The 18,110-nt window shown below is 35.7% G+C and overlaps 1 protein-coding gene across 3 annotated transcripts in view; it reads left to right on the forward strand.

Annotated features, from left to right (window-relative positions):
• The window catches only part of L1CAM (L1 cell adhesion molecule), a 214,613-nt gene that overhangs the window by 182,839 nt on the left and 13,664 nt on the right, over positions 1–18,110 (forward strand). For 2 of the 3 annotated variants that reach the window (XM_072431770.1, XM_072431772.1), the window contains 4 exons: positions 3,510–3,668; positions 4,010–4,141; positions 5,476–5,548; positions 7,784–7,795. In XM_072431770.1, the coding sequence (XP_072287871.1) occupies positions 3,510–3,668; positions 4,010–4,141; positions 5,476–5,548; positions 7,784–7,795 (376 nt within the window). The remainder of the gene's footprint in view (positions 1–3,509; positions 3,669–4,009; positions 4,142–5,475; positions 5,549–7,783; positions 7,796–18,110) is intronic. The other variant, XM_072431771.1, reaches the window with a different exon arrangement.

Here is an 18,110-nt window from a genome sequence, read left to right on the forward strand (position 1 = left end):
ATTTGCATGATTGTTGTCATTGTTCATATAAATGAAACGTTCAATTTAAAGATTCAAAATTAACAATTTATCAGAGAAACATAAGCAGGTAAATCACTGGATAAAACATTTCACTGCTTTTCAAGAGAGCGATCATCATGTCAGCATCACTAGGAAATGTTGCCATGATTTAAGCCTAGCCCTTCTTTGTGTGGATCCTTTGGACTTCAAGAGTCAGACTAAAACCTCTCTGTTGCCCTCTGGACACCATGCTCCTGATAACTTGTAAGGACCATGTAAGGACCCTCCAGTCCTTTAACCTCCCTGGCAGTCTGAATAATAAGTAATTTTAAATGTAAAAGCAGTACATTTAAAAATACACATTATTACCAGCCTGCCTACCAGCCCCACGGTCTCGCCCTCCAGCCTAAGGCTCACCAGCAGATGACCTGGCCTCGCGTCCCCAACGTTCACACACCGGGGACGCAGATGGCTGGCCGGCCGGCATTTGTGTATGCCCGGCTGGCATCGCCATGGGAAGCAGATGCAGGTAGGACTTTTAACTCCCTGGCAATTTCACCCCGAGTGTGGGTCAGGGTTACCGCTTTTGGCACTGAAAATTAGCCCCAAGCCACACTCGGGAATACTGCCGGGGAGGTAATGTCTGTTGGAACATTGATTCCTACCAGTTTCTCCATGCTGAATCCGGTGCTGCTAATGCCAATTGGGACATATCCCCTTGTCATAAATTGACTGCTTGCAAACTTAAAAAAAAAATAGTTCCATCCACTCCTTTTATTTATTTATTTTTATGTTTTACTGCTCTGGACACTGTAGTGTTCAGCTGCACCCTCCGGACACATTGCCCTTTTACGTCTTTGGATCCTGTCTCCATTTTACTGCTATTTGGATTGCTTGACAGCTGTCACTTACCTACTCCTCTTGTCTGCGGGTTGATTTAAATGCTGACATCCATCTGATTTGTTTGGCTTTTAGATTGGAGACTTCTGCAACAACAGGGGGGTTTGTACTTATTGGAGCTTTGTTATGCACTCCTATTGTACTGTGATTGGGTTGACTTTTCTGATCCTCCTTTGGTTGAATGTGCACCTGCAGTGACTCTGAATTTGGAATATGGATATGTACCCTTCTATGCTCCTGAAATGATTTTTGACATTGTTTAAATGTACTAATATTTTTCGTCTCAGTAATGACATGGCTAAAAATATTTGCACCCTCGCATTTATGTCAGGAAAGGCACCACTTCTCCCAGAAAATTGTATAAGGCACCATTGCCCTGCTCCTGTCTATTCCCTTGTTTGTTTTAGTAGATTCCTCATGTTAATACTAATATTTATATAATTTAGAAGCCTCCGCGGTTTGACTACCTGTATCACGGTATTCTGATTCTTCTGGGCTCTTCACACCATACTATGGTGTGATCCAGTGAACCTGGAATGGTTTAAAGAAAACATTTGCGAAGAGCTGTCAAATGCTTTCAATCCTGGGCCACATCCCTTCCAGGTTGTTGAATCACCTACGTTCACCCATTATAGTCTATGTTCTCCAGACTTTACTAAATCAAATCCTATGTCTTGTGACTATGATTTATGTCCTTCAAAATGAGGATATGGCTCCAGCCTGGTTCAGAAGCCCGAAGAATGACCTTTCTTCTGTACATTTCTGCTACTTTTGACACTGAAGTTCCAGTCCATATTTTGAGTGTTATTAGATTTGGTAGATTGCAACCCTATTGTACCCTGCTTCTTTCCCAGTCTGGTTCCCCTTTGTGTTAGACCACTGCTTCATATCCTATCCAGGTTTTACACATGTGTACTTCTTATTTGCCTTGGATTTCGATTCCATTGTTTTTTCTCCTTAGTGAAATGGTCTTATCCACTATCCCATACAGATTTTGAGCAAATATGCTAAAGAGACCTTCATGCACCTGGTCTGATATCTTTGATACAGTATTCAATTATCTAATTCAGATTGCTTCCTAAAACAAAGTATGTATATTGTGTGTGTATATATATATATATATATATATATATATATATATATATATATATATATATATATATATATATATATATATATATATATATATATATTGGGTAAAAGGGTTTTCTGACAGAAGATACCAATGTTTACTGTGGACACCAGTCCATAAAACTTGGCTTGATTACTACATGATTGTTTTTATTACTACTACTAAATAAAAGTTCCTGATAAAGTTGTATTTTAGCTTTTTTTTTTTTTTTTTTTTGGATTTTTTTTGTAGTTTATTACTTGAACCCCTTTCCTTAAAGTCTCATTTGGAGTTTCTTAGCTTTTCTCTCAAATCATTTTCCTGAAAAACAATTCTTTCTAAGCCGCAGATATTGGTAACAGGGGATTTTTTCATTTAAGGGCTTGTGTGGGCACTCCCCACATAGAGGATAGTATTCCCGGAGGTAGATTAACACCTCCGAAAAGTACTATTTTGTTTATTTTACAATATGTTACCTAAACACAAATTATAACATGATCCCAGTACATTACCCAATCCAACACTTGATCTTTATTTTTGGCATATGACAAATTTTCCAACTGGAGTTTCTGACAGAGGTAATTTACACACAGTAGTGTACCTACTGTGTGTAAATTAACTCTGTCAGAAACTCCAGTTGGAAAATTTTTCCACCAGATATTACCGTTCTCAATGTTACTGTGGTTAAGCAACAGTATACCCAGTAACTGCTCTATTAATGGAAACAGGAAAATTCGGAAGCATTCCAAAACATGGCTTATGTTATGGCCTTAAGGTAGATAAGCACAAAAAAATCACAGTTTAGGTTTTAAAAAATATGCAGTAAATTGATAAAGTTTAAAAATATCCACTTTGCGTTTCTGTTGATGTAGGCTGCTCAGATGGATTTTTTTTTTAACTCAATTAATTTTCTTGAAAATGTTTTTTAGAAATTAAGACATTCCCATAAAATACTTTTTATTTATTGAATTATTATTTAATCTGGAAATTATCCATTTAGGTACAAACTTTGGTACAATTCAACATTAAAAAGGTATTCTTGGTATATTGGATATGCTTTAATTGTCATAGTCACAGGTTCCTACATCTTTTTTGCATTTTCCATATTGTGTCAAACTATGAACCTCAACCTTACTGGATTAAGACAGATGGTTGTATACGATATAGAGACAGAATATGGTTTCTTTATCTTCCTTTGGTATTCTTTACTTCTTTTGACATTTGTTAAGACTGAATCTACTGTCTGCTTGCCTTCCATCTGCTACTGACCTATATATTAATTTTCCTGTTTTTGCTTGGCATTTTGTGCACCTGAACCCAGTGCTTTAATCATCCTAGACATAAATACAGATTTATTCTCTTGTTATTTATGTATGTTTGTTGAGATTTGATTTTGCTAAATGAAATAAAAATGTACTAAATGCTACAATAAAAAATATATAAGAAAAGAAAAGGCTTTTATAGCTTTTTTGGATATTTCTACTCTTTCTATACCCAGATGACCAGTGGCAGCTCCATGCTGTGGTCAATGCATCTGATGCCGAGTACAAGATACGTGAACTGCAATCTGGAAACAATTATCACATTCGTCTTATGGCCTTAAACTACAGCGGTTTTGAAGAGATCTGGAAGAATGAAGTTCAGACCTTAACTATAGGTAAGATGTGAACGTTTTATACGTTGACAATTTGTATATTTCTCCACTGAAAAATGTAATTGCTTTAAAAACTTTTGGTTCTGAAGGTGTAGGTAATTCAAGGAGAAGGGCTGTTTGATTATATTCCCTTGAGGCCTCTTTTCCACTATGACATCTCTAAGTTTTTTTAAATTTGGAGTTCTCTCAGTTTTGACTCAGGATTACATAAAGCGTTTATCAGGATTTCAAAGAATTCAGTTTGACTGCAGATTTGGATAAATGTGGATAATTTAATAAAGCAAATTTATCATTTTCGTTTATTTGTTTTTGCTTAAAATCTTTAACTTAATGTCATTTTACAGCTTTAGTCGATCCTCCAAAAGGATTCGCTTCAGAGGGATGGTTTATTGCACTGATAACTACTATTGTACTGCTACTGCTTATCTTACTCATCCTGTGCTTCATCAAACGTAGCAAAGGGGGAAAGTACTCTGGTGAGATCTAATCTTTCCTTTGAAAACCTTGACATCAACTTTTAATTGATTATCATCTTTCATTTATATAGTGCCCTCTAATTCTGTAGTATTTAATCTTTATATTCCAATAGTGGCAGCTCAAGAATTTATGTTTAGTATGACATTTATTTGTTTTTCATTTAAAAGTTATCTAATGGCATGAAAAATATTTTTTTTTACAGAAGGGTCTAACATTTAAGGTCAGAGAAGGAGAAAATGTTGTATAGATGCATGTGTATTGTATCTGCACCTTTAGAAATGTCCCTGACTGCCACTGTGCAAACCTAAGTGACCATTAGACATTTTAATAATTGTTAATTTGTGCAGTTTACTAAACCAGTAAAAAGCAAAAATGAGACCTCTGAATGCCCATAGTTCATTGTATCCTTTTCTTGAGCTGTACACCTGCCATCAGGTATAAATAAATGAAGTGAAAAATAGATAACAGTCAAAAGCATGTTACCAACTAACAATGGAAGGCAGCCAAGTTTACTATTAGCAGGTGTGACTCTGGGGTCTTGTAAAACAGTTGTTTTAGACTAATGATGTGTGTGCTATCCCTAAAAATTATGTTTGTAGACAGATCCTGACAGACCATGACCGTAAAAAATAAAGCTTTTCCAATTGGACACCATTGATATACTTTAGGCTTCTATATATGCAAAGTAAAAACTGATTTTGCATATTTAACCACACAAAGGTTTAAATAAAATAATTTTAAATCCAGAAAATTACACCAACATTCTCTAAAAGCTCTTCTCTTTTTCTATTTGCTATCCATAAGTAATAATAATATTCTATAGAGGCATTCCTGGAAGTAAAATAAACCAATCAATGAACTCCTACTGCTATACAAAAAAAAAATATATATAACAACTGCAATTATGCTAAATCTAGTAAATAAATACTGGATAATAATAATAGCCTATTATTAGTTTTCTGAAATTTACTGCTGATATTTTCCAGATGTTTACTTGCATGTCGAGTGCATGATATTTTTCTATTAGACATTATTAAAAATTACATATTTGATACTTAAGGTTTTTGTTTGAGGGATATACTAAAGAGCCTTTATTAAGTCTGCTTAGAAAAACCTCTTCTGCATTAAAACAGTAGGTAAAAAAATTATCAACATATGTGAGCGTGGTGGGCTGGTGCTTCTTAGCTTTTTGCCAGTATGACCAACAAATAAATCGGCGAGCATTGTACATATGCATTTTAGGAGTTTATTCCAAATTTTGATTAGCATATATTAATAATTGACAATTTTTTTTATTATGTACACTAAATGCGTAATAACTCTGTCCAAACAGTAAAAGACAAAGAAGACACTCAAGTGGATTCTGAAGCAAGACCAATGAAGGATGAAACATTTGGGGAATACAGGTAGAGAATGCATTGGAGACTGTACATTCTTAAAGAATAGAAAAAGAAATGTAGATTAATCTGCATTTGTCACCCCATTCCAAATAAATCTAATTTGGTTAGCACACTAGATTAAGCAAAATGTGCCTACAATATTGAATGTTTTTTTTTTTTTGCTATGACAATATTTTACAGGATGCATGCATGCATGCCTATCAAATTTCTAGGTGATGATAATTAGCCAGACACTGGCCTGGGCCTGTGTATGCCATGTTTATGGCTGACAAATAATATGTTGCACTTAAAGGGGTGATGCATTATTTACAAATATGCAACAAAACTCATTTTGATAAAGTGGAATTCCAGTCAAAACGTTTTCTAGTTTGGGAGAAAGTGAAGGGCAAGAATCATATGCAGGTTTTCCTAACCCCTTAAATTTCCTTCTAGAGACTATGAGGGACATAGCCCAATAAGCATACAGGAAGCAATACCATATTTCTTAGGTAGACTAGGATAATGATGGCACATTTGTCAAGTCTGACCTGGTCTCTGTGGTCTCTTCATACACAAACATTTATAAACATGCAAAGTACCTGGTACATTCTGGAGACAATAAGAGTAGTCTTACTTGCCACTTCTGCCCAGATAATCCTGATAATAATGACAGATAGACATGGACACCAAAGGGACTGCTGATGGTTGTAGTGAGACCTCCAATTGCTGGCCATACCCTTCTGCACACCTTTTGAGTAATGGGCTCATTCATTGTGATAAATTACTAATATATGCATGTACAACTGCAGGACTATTTGTGTATGTATGGAGTTACTAAATAGGTAGTTTTTATATTTCTTCCTATCCCTTCACACAGAAAGTAAGGGTAACTCTTTTTATCAGACCTGATATTTGTACTTATAATTTCAAAATTTCTGTACAAAATATAAATCTAAAAATACAATAAAATAAACTAAATTCCACTTTAATTACTTCTGGAAACTAAAGGGTGCTAGTTTTATAACGCACCTTGTGCTATGTATTACTATAGCCTCAGTTCCTCTAGTAATACAGCAGATGGAAAATCAGGCTTTAGGTCTGCTTCATACTATACCCCTTTACCCCCCCCCCCTTTTCCTGCCCAACTTTATTAGCAAGCAAGTTCTGTCGTTCAACATTTTACATGGTCACACAGTCTTAAAATTAATTATTATGCCTGGAAGCTAATGTCAGTGTTCACTTTTCCTGAAAATTCTGCTAATGCCCAGTGCTGCATGTAATCAGGTATCCTGTAAATGGCAGACAGTTCAAAAATTACTTTGTCACTGTTTTTAAACATAGATTTACCTTTATGCATAGCTTCAATACCATATAATTAGGGCAAGGGCACACCTGCATTTAAGATCAATCTGAACAAAGCACAAACCTATGCTTTTGTTCATTTGGGGCAAAGCAAGTTTTTTTTTTTTATTATTTACACTTCCCAAAAAAATCACTTTTTTGCCACTCCTCTGAACCAACAGAAATATCTGAAACTTTTGGGTTTTTGTGCATGCCATATATGGAGTCCATAACCCATAGTCTTTGTCAGCTATGACTCTGGGTACACATAGTTTTCCTTTGCTCCCATATTACAAGATAGATGAATAAAGGTTATAATCTGCTGAGAACGCTTGCACTTAACCTGTCGATTTGTGCTTTGCATTTCTTTCTCAATGCAAGTCAAATAAATGCACACAAAACTGATCTGAAAAATTCAAGTAGGCAACATACTAATCTAACTTTGATTAGACTTTAAAAATAAGTATCATGTCATTTAAACTGATGCAGAGATGCACACTTTCTTTAAAAATATGATTAGACCTTTTAGATATCTTGTAGAGATTAATATGCAATCATTATTTGTATTCATCCCCAAACTGGTGCAAGACCAGAAGAGGAATCTTTGTCTCCTTGTAGGATATGTTTGCTGACAGAAAATTAAAAGAACAAAAAACATCCAATATTTCAGTCAATACATCAGGAAAAAGGATTAGAAATTAAAGAGAATAAAAGTTAAATGTTCCAAAATTAAAACATTTAAATAAGGGTTTAAATGAAAACAATATGTTTTACTTGCAAAGATGAAGCAGTATATGATGTCATTTATGTGTCTGGAAGTAGCTGTGGGTATTATGCCCATAAACACTATTTCCATATGTGTGATGGTATGTTTGTCCTGATGCATTCATTCTTCATTCTTTTGTCCATGCTGCCCATCAGATCTCTGGAGAGGTAAGCTGCTCTCATGTGGTGAAGTGACACACACTAGTACTTTATTTTTTAATTTGCTAATGATAGATATTTTCTACACAACAACCCTTGTGGCATTTCATCATAAATAGCTAGCCTGGCTTCTCTTTATAGAGGAAAAAGTATTATTTGCTTAATTTCCTTAACCTCAAACTTTTTTTTTTTTTCCCACAAAAAAAGTCCTAATTGCCTAGGAGATAAATTAGGCCAATTTATTAAACACTACAACATCCAACCATTTAAATATGCATTAAAATCTTTAATGTAGCTTTTACAAATGTGCAGAGTTAGAATTTACAATTGTAAGACACTAATTGAAGGTCTGCTTTAAGTTTTTGGCATGGTTTCCTTGTAGCTTCACGCGATAAATACCACATTTAATTGATATTCTTTGTTCCAGAGAGGAAAAAATACACATAAAATCTTTCTAAACCGAAAGCTATTGTGAATCAACCTTGTCAAATCAAATTACATTTTTGGATTACTTAGGCAAGCTTAAAACATTATTTATTGTTATGGTAATGTATAAACCTGGAAATCTGTTTTAAAATGATTTTGGTAAACAAAAATGATGTTCCTTATAGCATTGGGGTAGATGATTGCATTTCTTCAGAAAAAAAATAGTGTCTAGAGTGGTAGCTTCAGGCAATATTATGGGTTTTAAATGCACTAGATTTGATCTCCCCCTCCCTAAAGGTGAATGCTACTATTTTGTAAATTTGTAAATGTAATGTATTTGTTGTCTAAAATAAAATTGTCACATAAGACACATATTCGTGACAGTTTCACTGCTAGCACATCTCTAGTACTACTGGAACTTGCCACATTCTTTTGATAAGGGAGCAGCAAACCATACATCAACATAGTTTATGCATTATTGTTCATATGGCAGCTTATAAATTATTTCATTTTTAGGCTTGGTGTTTATTCATATTTTTGGAAATGGCAGTGCTGATTTCTGTGTAGATCAATTAAAAAAGTATAATCCATTATGTTCTCATATACTTTGCCAGTGCTTACTCTTGTGTGTTTTTGTAACCATGTGTTAAATTTTGTAACTGCGTTTGTGGTTCATCCATATTAAGGATCATCAGATTGCTGTGTTTACTGCTAATATATTCATGTTTACTCTAGTATTGTTTATCTGCATAAGTGATGGCAATTGCTAGAAACAGGATAGCAGGACTACTTTACACATTAGATGGGCAATAGATATTGATAAGACTGCCAAGTCTCAAGTTGCCACCAATTTGGAAAAATCTTCTCCATACATCAATGGTCAATTTTCCCTACAAAAGGAAAAATTACTTCCATTCTAAAAGCCAGTTTTAGCTATTCCCTGTGTTGAAATATTGCAATACTTTCCTTTGTATATCAGTCGTGTATATCATTGGTTTTGCCAATATATATATACATTTTTCATACTGTTTTATTGAAATCCAAAGATTTGGTAAAAAAAAATATTAAAAGCAATTGAGAAAAATATTTAGTACTCAGAGGCTCATATATTTATTATATACAGCTCATATACACCAGTACTGCAGTGCTCATTACATGTGTGAATTGTATACTTTCATCAAGGTCTAAATTCATCTGTCAACTCAAAGTGTCGGAGGAAGGTAGATTGACTAGCTTTAATTTATTTTATGCATTAGTTTCAATCTCAGTTTGTTTTTTCTATTGCATTTTTCTTATTTATTTATTTTATCATTTGATGTTAGTTATTACTCCATTGTTCATTCGAAAAAAACCTTTTAAAGATAAAGAATTTGTCCTTCATTATTAACAGTACTTTATGTGCTTTATTGTGCATACAGAAAACATTTGATATCTTTTGTAATGATGGTTGATTTAATTTTATTTAACTAATTAGGTGTTTGTAAGAATTTAAATCTTATTTATACCATCCTAACTTTTGATTCCAGTAGTGGCACCACAGCAGACCAACACATGTAACAAGCTTTAATGTGTGTCTTATCATTCCAAAAACATCTACCTCTTGGTGACTTGTTATATTTTGACTTTAGTTTGGCTTTAATGAAAGTTACATGTCTCAATAGGCATTATCCACAGTTGTACTAAGGGATATAAATTTAGTGAAACCCAAACTTGGTATGTGGGACCTTAATCTGTATAAAAACATGTTCTGTACAAAAACAGTAAAATAGCTATAAATAAGGGTCAGATTATTATATAATGTGAATACAATGTGAATATATATATTCATGTTTCTAGCACATGCTGCCATAACATATGTATTTATTTTACTTGCATGTTTTATTGTGTATATATTGTATTGTTCTGTGTGTGATTGTTTTTGTTTGTCTTTTTTCTAACAGCAGTACCTTCTTTAGAAATAGGTAAATGTGATAGCTACCTCTACAACTCTAGTGCATGTTCCAAGATGATTTGCCCTTTTGAGTGCATACTGTCTCAGACAGAACAAGGTTTTGGCTTTCATGGCATGGCATGGTAAAATTATGCACACATTTGGTGAAGTAGATTATAAAAAAAGGTCAATGTCATATTTCTTAAGATTTCTGAAAAATACATACAATTAACTTGTTCCTTTATGGAGAGTATCTGATATGTATGATCTGAAAGTACATAAGTAAAAAGGACATATTTTGCCAATACAGCAATCTGTATAGGTGTTATTTTTTCATGGAGCAGTTTTTGTTTCCACTTCCTTTCCTTAAACCACAGTAATGGCATCAGAATTTTTCAGAATCTTTTCAGAATTTTTGGAGTGCTGTAGTAGTAAAAATAGTAAAATGAGGCATTCCAGTGTAGATAATTAATGAAATTACTGACATACTGGAAAAAAAAGTTACCAAAATTTAGGAACTATATATCTAGTATTTCTAAGGTTCTGAAGTTGAGGTACAAGCAGTAGTCTTTATCGTGCTCAAGCAATGCTCATTGTGATCACAATTGATGGTGCCATGCAATACATAAAACAGGATAAAAAAGACAAAACTCCACCAACACTTCAAAGTTTTTTTTTAATATTATTATTATTATTTTTGTGAGAGCATTGTCACAAAAGTCCTGGAAAACCAATATAGAGCTCTATTTATTAAAGAGGAAATCAGGTCTAGTTTGACCTTCCTTTATTGCATCCTGCTGTTGTAATGCAAAAGCAGTCTCCAGGTAGATCAGGTTAGCAGGAGCAAGCAATAGGAGTCGTTGGTAATTCAGTAGCTAAAGATCGGTATACAAGCTAGTGGATGAAAAAGCAATGCAGCAACAGTAGCAAAAGGGGAGCACAATTATCTGGCAACCAGGAAGGCAGGGCCTAAATAGGAAGTCAGGGGAAGGAGCAGGAAGTTCAAGGTTCACCACAGCACTGGGTATCAGGAAAGGCTGACTATGAGATCAGGGAGGGATCCAGCACTTCAGGTAGCTTAGTGGGTAGAGCTACCGCCAGGCACAGAAGTTGCCCTGAGTTTGAATCCCGATTCTAACAAAGTATAAGTAGGCAAGGAGCAACACAAATTGAAGGTTAAAACTAAGACCCTTGGGGTCATATGGCACAAGACCCAGTGCAGGTGCCTTTTGGGGGTAAGTGTCCAAAGTGACCAAGTATTTGTTCCTGCTTTCTGCTTTTTCATGAGCTCTGTGAGCAAGGCTGCTAGGGCGGCAAAGTTGGGGACAAACTTGTGATATTACCCCACAATACCCAAGAAGTCTCTTACCTGTATCTTAGACTTAGGCTGGGGTTATTCCTAGATGGCCTCAATTTTTGAGACTTGGGGCTTGAAGACTACCCTACCAATGATGTACCCCAAATTTAGGCGGCTTTATCTAACTCTGTTGAGCAATTCTTTGTGTTGGCTGTCCTCCATATAGAGTCCATTACTGCCTGCACACAGGGCAGATGACTTTGCAAATCTGAACTAAAAATAACCATGTCATCCAGGTAGGCTGTGCCATACGTCTGGAGGGGGTTTAGGATGCAATCCATCATCCACTGGAAGGAGGCTGAGGCCTCATGCAATCTAAATGGCAAATGTTTATATTGCCAATGCCCTTCCCTGCCCTTGTGGAGAAAGCTATCTTTAACTTGGATTTAGGGGAACATGCCGAGAACGCTTGTTGAGATCCAAGGTATACCGTGCCGGTCAAAACCTCATTTAGTTTCTGAAAATCATTGCACTTACTGTGAGACTCATTAACATCTCACTCCAACATCTTTTAATCTCCTCAGAGACTGCCTGATGTCTAGCCTTGGGGATATGAAAGAGATTAAAATGGGCTTTAACCCCATGCTAAAACACAATATTCTGCTTTATAATATTTATCAGACCTGGCCGGAACAAAAATATATTTACCTGGATTTAAAACTTTTTTACCACATGCTTTTGACTTTTAAAAAAGGGTCTCAGCTGCTTTTACCCCATTTTCTCTCTGGTTCAGCAAGGAAACATCCGCTCTTCCATCCCTCCTGATCGACACCCGCCTGAAGCCACCACTCACACTGTCAGAGAGTTTGTGTGAGAAAGCGGAACCTGTGATGCATTAAAACAATGGTGCTGCTACAATTGCCCACTGCTTCTTTACTAGTCAGCTGGGATATGCAGAAGGAGTTTTTGCCCACATCCAAAACACAAAATGTGAGGATTGTCACCAAATGCCATTGAGTCAACTCCAGGTGACAGTGCATCTATTTATTGGAAAAAAAGGCACACGCAAAAAAAAGTAATCTTCCCTCTTAGGGGTAGTGCCAGCAATGTAACAGGCTTTAAAGCAAAAGAATAGCCTCCTGGTAAGCAAAACAAATATTTGAAGCAAGCTTTCAAGATAGTACTTTCCCATGCACAACTAAAAGTCTGCCTCAAGCATACACAGCCACTGTTACTTCACACCATTTGTGCTAAATAGGCCCGTGGGCCTTGGGAAAACATGGGACCTAGAACCTCCCTGCGAACAAATCTAGGCTGGTTTAACATCAGTAGTAAAATGTGAGAAACCATACACATAATGTCTATTCAACACACTTTTGCCGGTAACACAAGTGCCCACTTTGTGCCTGTGTTTCACAATTTACCACCACTCAAAATACTATCAAGTCGATTGTAGGAAAGAAAGGAAGATGAACATGAATAAAGTAGGAACAACAAACTCTACATGAAACAAAATACTGAAAACAGTCCCTATACATCATCTACAGTGATGTATGAACTGCTAAATTGTACCACTTTTGTCATTGAGGAAAACGGGCAAAAAAATGAGTGCAGGGCTGACCAGATTATTCACACATTTTCAAAACTTTCTCTTTCAAATACCAGTGTAGGTTAATTGGAAGCTGGAATGTGAAGATGTAACTCCCATTTCTGCAGTTAAACACTCGCTGTCTAGTTTTACCCATCACTTGTTCTATCATACCTACTTTAGTGAACAATGATTAATTTATTGAGTCTTAACTTGCTGACACAACTTTAAAAACTCTAAAAACCCTGGTGCTTGCTTTATTGCATCCTGCTGTTGTAATGCACCTAGATCCTAATTTATTTCAAACCAGTTGTGAAAGAGTTTTTAGATTGTCTGAAAGATTTTCCACTTCTCTAGCTACTTTCACTTTTGCCAGTATAGGAAGAGAAAACTTGAGTGCCAAGTAATGCATTACTATAGCATGATTTTGGTGCTCATTTGAAATCCAACATGGTACAGACTCGCATTTTAGCCACTGAACATTCTGTTCTCAAACAGTCAACTGAGCATTTGGGATGGTTTAGCTACACTTAGCTGCGGTGTTACTTGTGTTTTAGCAATAACCTGAGCATTTTCTGAAGTTGGAATCTGGTATGAGATATCAATATATTACTTTATGCTTGGTGTCCATTTACCTGCATCAGAAATTGACCAATGTTGTTGGTTGGAGGACATCATTGTTACATCTGTGAGGGGGAATTGTCTGTGATAATTACACAGTTAACCAGTAGGTTGAGAACTCTCAGCTGTCATATTTGTTACAGCATAGGTGGTCAGTGTTAAAAATAAAGGCCTCTATAATGTGACCCTCCACATTTCAAGCTGTTTTTTTGTGAATTCAGGGTGGTATATTGCAATAATTTATTGTTTGTATCATAATTATGTTTAATTGTTAATTTTTAAAAAAAAACATACAGCAATGCTAACTTAAAAGAATTTCTGTCATTTATAGCAAGTATAGTAATATTCATAAGCATCGTGACTTTGAAAGACACATGCATTGGTATCAGTGATGGTAATAAATAATTAACCCCACATTTTTTTCAGGCACCAATAATTAGGTCCTCTGTTGTTGTTTATAGTATCCGAAATAAAAATCCCAACATTTGTTGTCAGTAGCCACAAAAAAGTCTGGCTAACACAGATCAACATTAAAGCTAAGGTGATATTATAGTTATGATTCACCAACATGTACCTCTCTTACCTGGCTTCAGTCTGCTCTGCTTTGAACTGGCATGGGCATGGTTGGATTTTACGCTCATCCTATCAACCTTCCTATTTAACCATGTTCAGTGCTACTACTTGTTTGCAACCTTTACCTTTGGCTTGCCCCCATTTATAATTTTGCTTGTTGATTTAGTATGTGCAGTAATAACCGTAAACCCAATACAGCAATGCAGTATATCGCAGTAAAGGATATCTGCATTTTCTTAGAAATTTTAACTTAAGCCATAGATGCAAGGAGATGATAATCACACCTTCCCTCAAAGGAAACTCAACTACTGTATCAGAAAGTACCCAAACCTGCAAGGTAAAATGACTGTTAAAAAACTGCAACAAATCAACCTGGGTCAGTCTTGTCACCATAACAAAGCTCAAGAGAAGAATCCAAAGTTAAATGGAATGATATCGAGAGGATAAGGCAATTTTGAGCAAAATCTAAGCCTATGTTCATAAAGAAACGTATCAGAATCTACTGCATCCTCCAAGAACTCCTTAAAACTAGACTACCAAGAGTCTAATATATGGGCATGATAAAGTATATGTAACTGTCAGGAGTCTACAGAAATGGTGAAGAACTAGTAGATGGAGCCCATAACAGGCAGAGAAATGTATGAATATCAATAGCTTTCAGGAACAGAGGCATGTCCATAAATCAATCCAGCGAGAGAGAGAGTGCATGCCAAAGTAAAAGTTGAGGTTAGGACCACAGTAGTAAAAAGTAGCCTTAAGTGAGATCACGGTATACACCACAAAATTTGGGCAAAGGGAACAAATCTTTTGACTAGGATTAGGAGTAAGCCATCTAGGATGGCATGGATCTTGCCATGCTAGGCATATTTAGGCCATCTGGAACATCTAGTCCTTCAAAAACTTTGCATACATAATCCTGATGTTCCTCAAATTATTAATATGTGATCAGGGTAATCTATAACAATTTGATCCAACATATATATTAGACATCATTTATGAAATTCTGAAAAGTGTTTGGGGCATTGCACAACCCAAAAGGCATGACAAAACACTCAAAATGTCAATAACTATTCCCCCAAAGGCAGTATTTATTCTCTGGGTTAAATTTGGACAATATTATACGCCCTGTGAAGGTCTAGTTTTGTGAAAATCTTGACAGAAGTCTTTCAAAAAATTTAGGAATCGGAGAAAGAAGGTAGCAATTTTTAACAGTTATTTAATTTAAATCCCTGTATACCAAGGGTAGAGTGTCCCGTCTTTCTTTTCTACACAAAACGGGTGCTCCAGCTGGTGAGGTAGAAGAGTGAATGAAATATTTCACTAGATTCTCAAAATTGTGTGCCAAGTGTGGCTTCAGCAGTAGTACAATAGGGTTCTCAAAAATCAGATCCATGCCACCCAGAAAATCTTGACACCCATGCCAAAACCCCAACAAACAGTAAGGAAATTTTAATCCAACCTGGGATCACTCCGTGGTAAATCTGGTGGGTTTTAATGAAAGCCTATGTACAGCTTGGAGAGCCCAAAAAAATTTTGCTGGCAGTGGAAACTGGGATTCTCCAGTTGTAATGTCAGACATCTCTTGCAGATCAAGAATCTTTTGTTGCATTTCCTAAACCTTTATTTGTAGTCCCTAGATGATCTGTGCTTGGTTTTGAACAGTCTGAGTCAAGTTCGTAATCTACTGTGACAGAGCAGGATCTGCTGCTGCGTGCCGACACGGTTCTGAACCAGTAGCCGGAGCCCACAGCAGAAAAGAGATCTAAATGAGTATCAATAGCTGTCAGCAACAAAAGCAAGTCAATAGATCAATCCAGCAGGAAGGAGATAGTAAAAGCCAAAGTCAGAGTTGAGGTTAGTTTAACCCAGATAGTAGATAGTAGCAGCGAGCAAGGTCATGGGATAAACCACAATACCCAGGCAAAAGAAATAGGAAAATGCAGGGTTTACCAGTACAGCAGTCTATCAACCCTTCCAAATAGCTATTATCTGACTGCATAGAGAAATGTCTTATTTAAAATTGGTATTAACATTTTAATGAGGGAATAAAGAATGAACAAATAAAATATTAGCAGTTCAGTTTGCAATGTCTCTGATTATTTAATAAGGAGAAGTGCATTGGTCCAGAAAAGTTTGTAAAATGCTATTGAACTAGCCTTAGAGATTCAGTTTTAGGATTATAGCACAGTTTGTGGTCTTAACATTTTAGAGGATTTGGAAACTTTTTTTTGATGTATTAAGGCTTCTCACATTAGGGAAACTAATTTGAGGCACCAACATATTACACGGTGCTGTATTAAACCTGCATACTTAAGTACAAATTGTGAAAAAAGTGGGTCATGCCTAATAGATTTAAATCGATTTAAATGAGGAAAAGGATTATAAGTAAAGAATCGGTAAAGGAGGACACACTTGTTCTGAAGAATCAAACCAACAAGATGAAAAAGGGAATGAAGTAAATGGTTTAGTTCAAACAGGTAATAAAATTGAAATAGACTGTTTAACTAGGTCTAAACAAGCCAATTTCTAGGCTCCATCTAATTTTTAACAATTTGAACAAGGTCCCTGGGTGGTGTAAAATACGTAAATGCGTAAATCTCAGCTTAATCTTGACCCTAGGCCCAAGTTTTAGTACAGTCATGTCATACATAGAAGTTAATCTGCAAGGTTATGTGTTATGTGTGTGACTCCTCCCAGGCCTAAAAAGAAAAGAAAAATGTCCAAATGTGGTGCCTCTTTTCAATGACTTTTCTTAAAAATAAATAAAAATTTGGGCAGCACAGGGCTCAGAGGTTAACGCTCTGGCCTTTTCAGCACTAAGTCCCAGGTTTAAAACTCCGCCACCATCTGCATGGAGATTACAGGATCTCCCTGTGACTGCTCCGGGTACTGCAGTTTCCTCCCACATTTCAAAAACATGCAGTTGGGTAATTTGGCTTTCCCCTTAAAATTGACCTTAGACTGTATCAAAGACATATGACTATGGTAGTGACATTAGATTGTGGGCCCCTTTGAGGGACAGGTCGTGACATGACTATGGACTTTAAGTGCTGCGTAATATGATGGCTATATTTAAATACTGTGTAATAATAATATTATTATTTTTAAAATTACACATATGTATATTCTTTCAGTTAAAGATACAGATAAAGAAAAAAAATAGCATTATAGCTGGAATTTATATGTATAATTTCTTCCTGGCTTTATGTAGCATGGTTTCTGATTTTTTTTTTTTTTTTTTGGAAAAATGTTCTGCAAATAACTTATGGTTGTCGGGAAGTGTGTGCTCTCAATGCATCTGTGCACGATGATATCTGGATTAGGCTGTAACTTGTTCTAGCTAACTATGCCACTCCAACCCAAATGAGTATTTTTTTTATTTTTTAAGTTCATGCAAGGCTTTTACTACATTATTTTGAAACATTCTGTGTTGATATTTTTTCTGTATAGGCCAACCGGTAATGTTAAAAAATGTTATTGTTTAATGTATTTAGATTGAATCTGTATTTTTAGATTTTTTCTTTTGCTATCTGCGTCCTATTGCTCATAGTTCTCTTTGTATCCAAGAAATGCTCCCTATAATCTCAGACATGTAACAGTAATTAGGTGATCGAAACTCTCCTCTTACACTGTTGGGACCATAACAGGCATCAATGTACCCTCACCTGGTGTTTGGCTGTAGAAAATTACCTAGTGCCAGTGATAATAGTCAGTAGGACAAAAAGAAAGCCTGTAGCTTCACAGTAGGTTTACTATTATTAACTGAAAAATCCTAAAGTGTATGCTTAGAATGAACAGCAAAGAATTAGAGAAAAATCCCTCATCCCGAAAAGCTGCCTCCAGAACAGGTTTCCCTAATGGTGGATTCTCCCTTCCAATTGCTTTGATC

This window comes from Pyxicephalus adspersus, chromosome Z (assembly GCF_032062135.1).
Source record: "Pyxicephalus adspersus chromosome Z, UCB_Pads_2.0, whole genome shotgun sequence".
Lineage (NCBI taxonomy): Eukaryota > Metazoa > Chordata > Amphibia > Anura > Pyxicephalidae > Pyxicephalus > Pyxicephalus adspersus.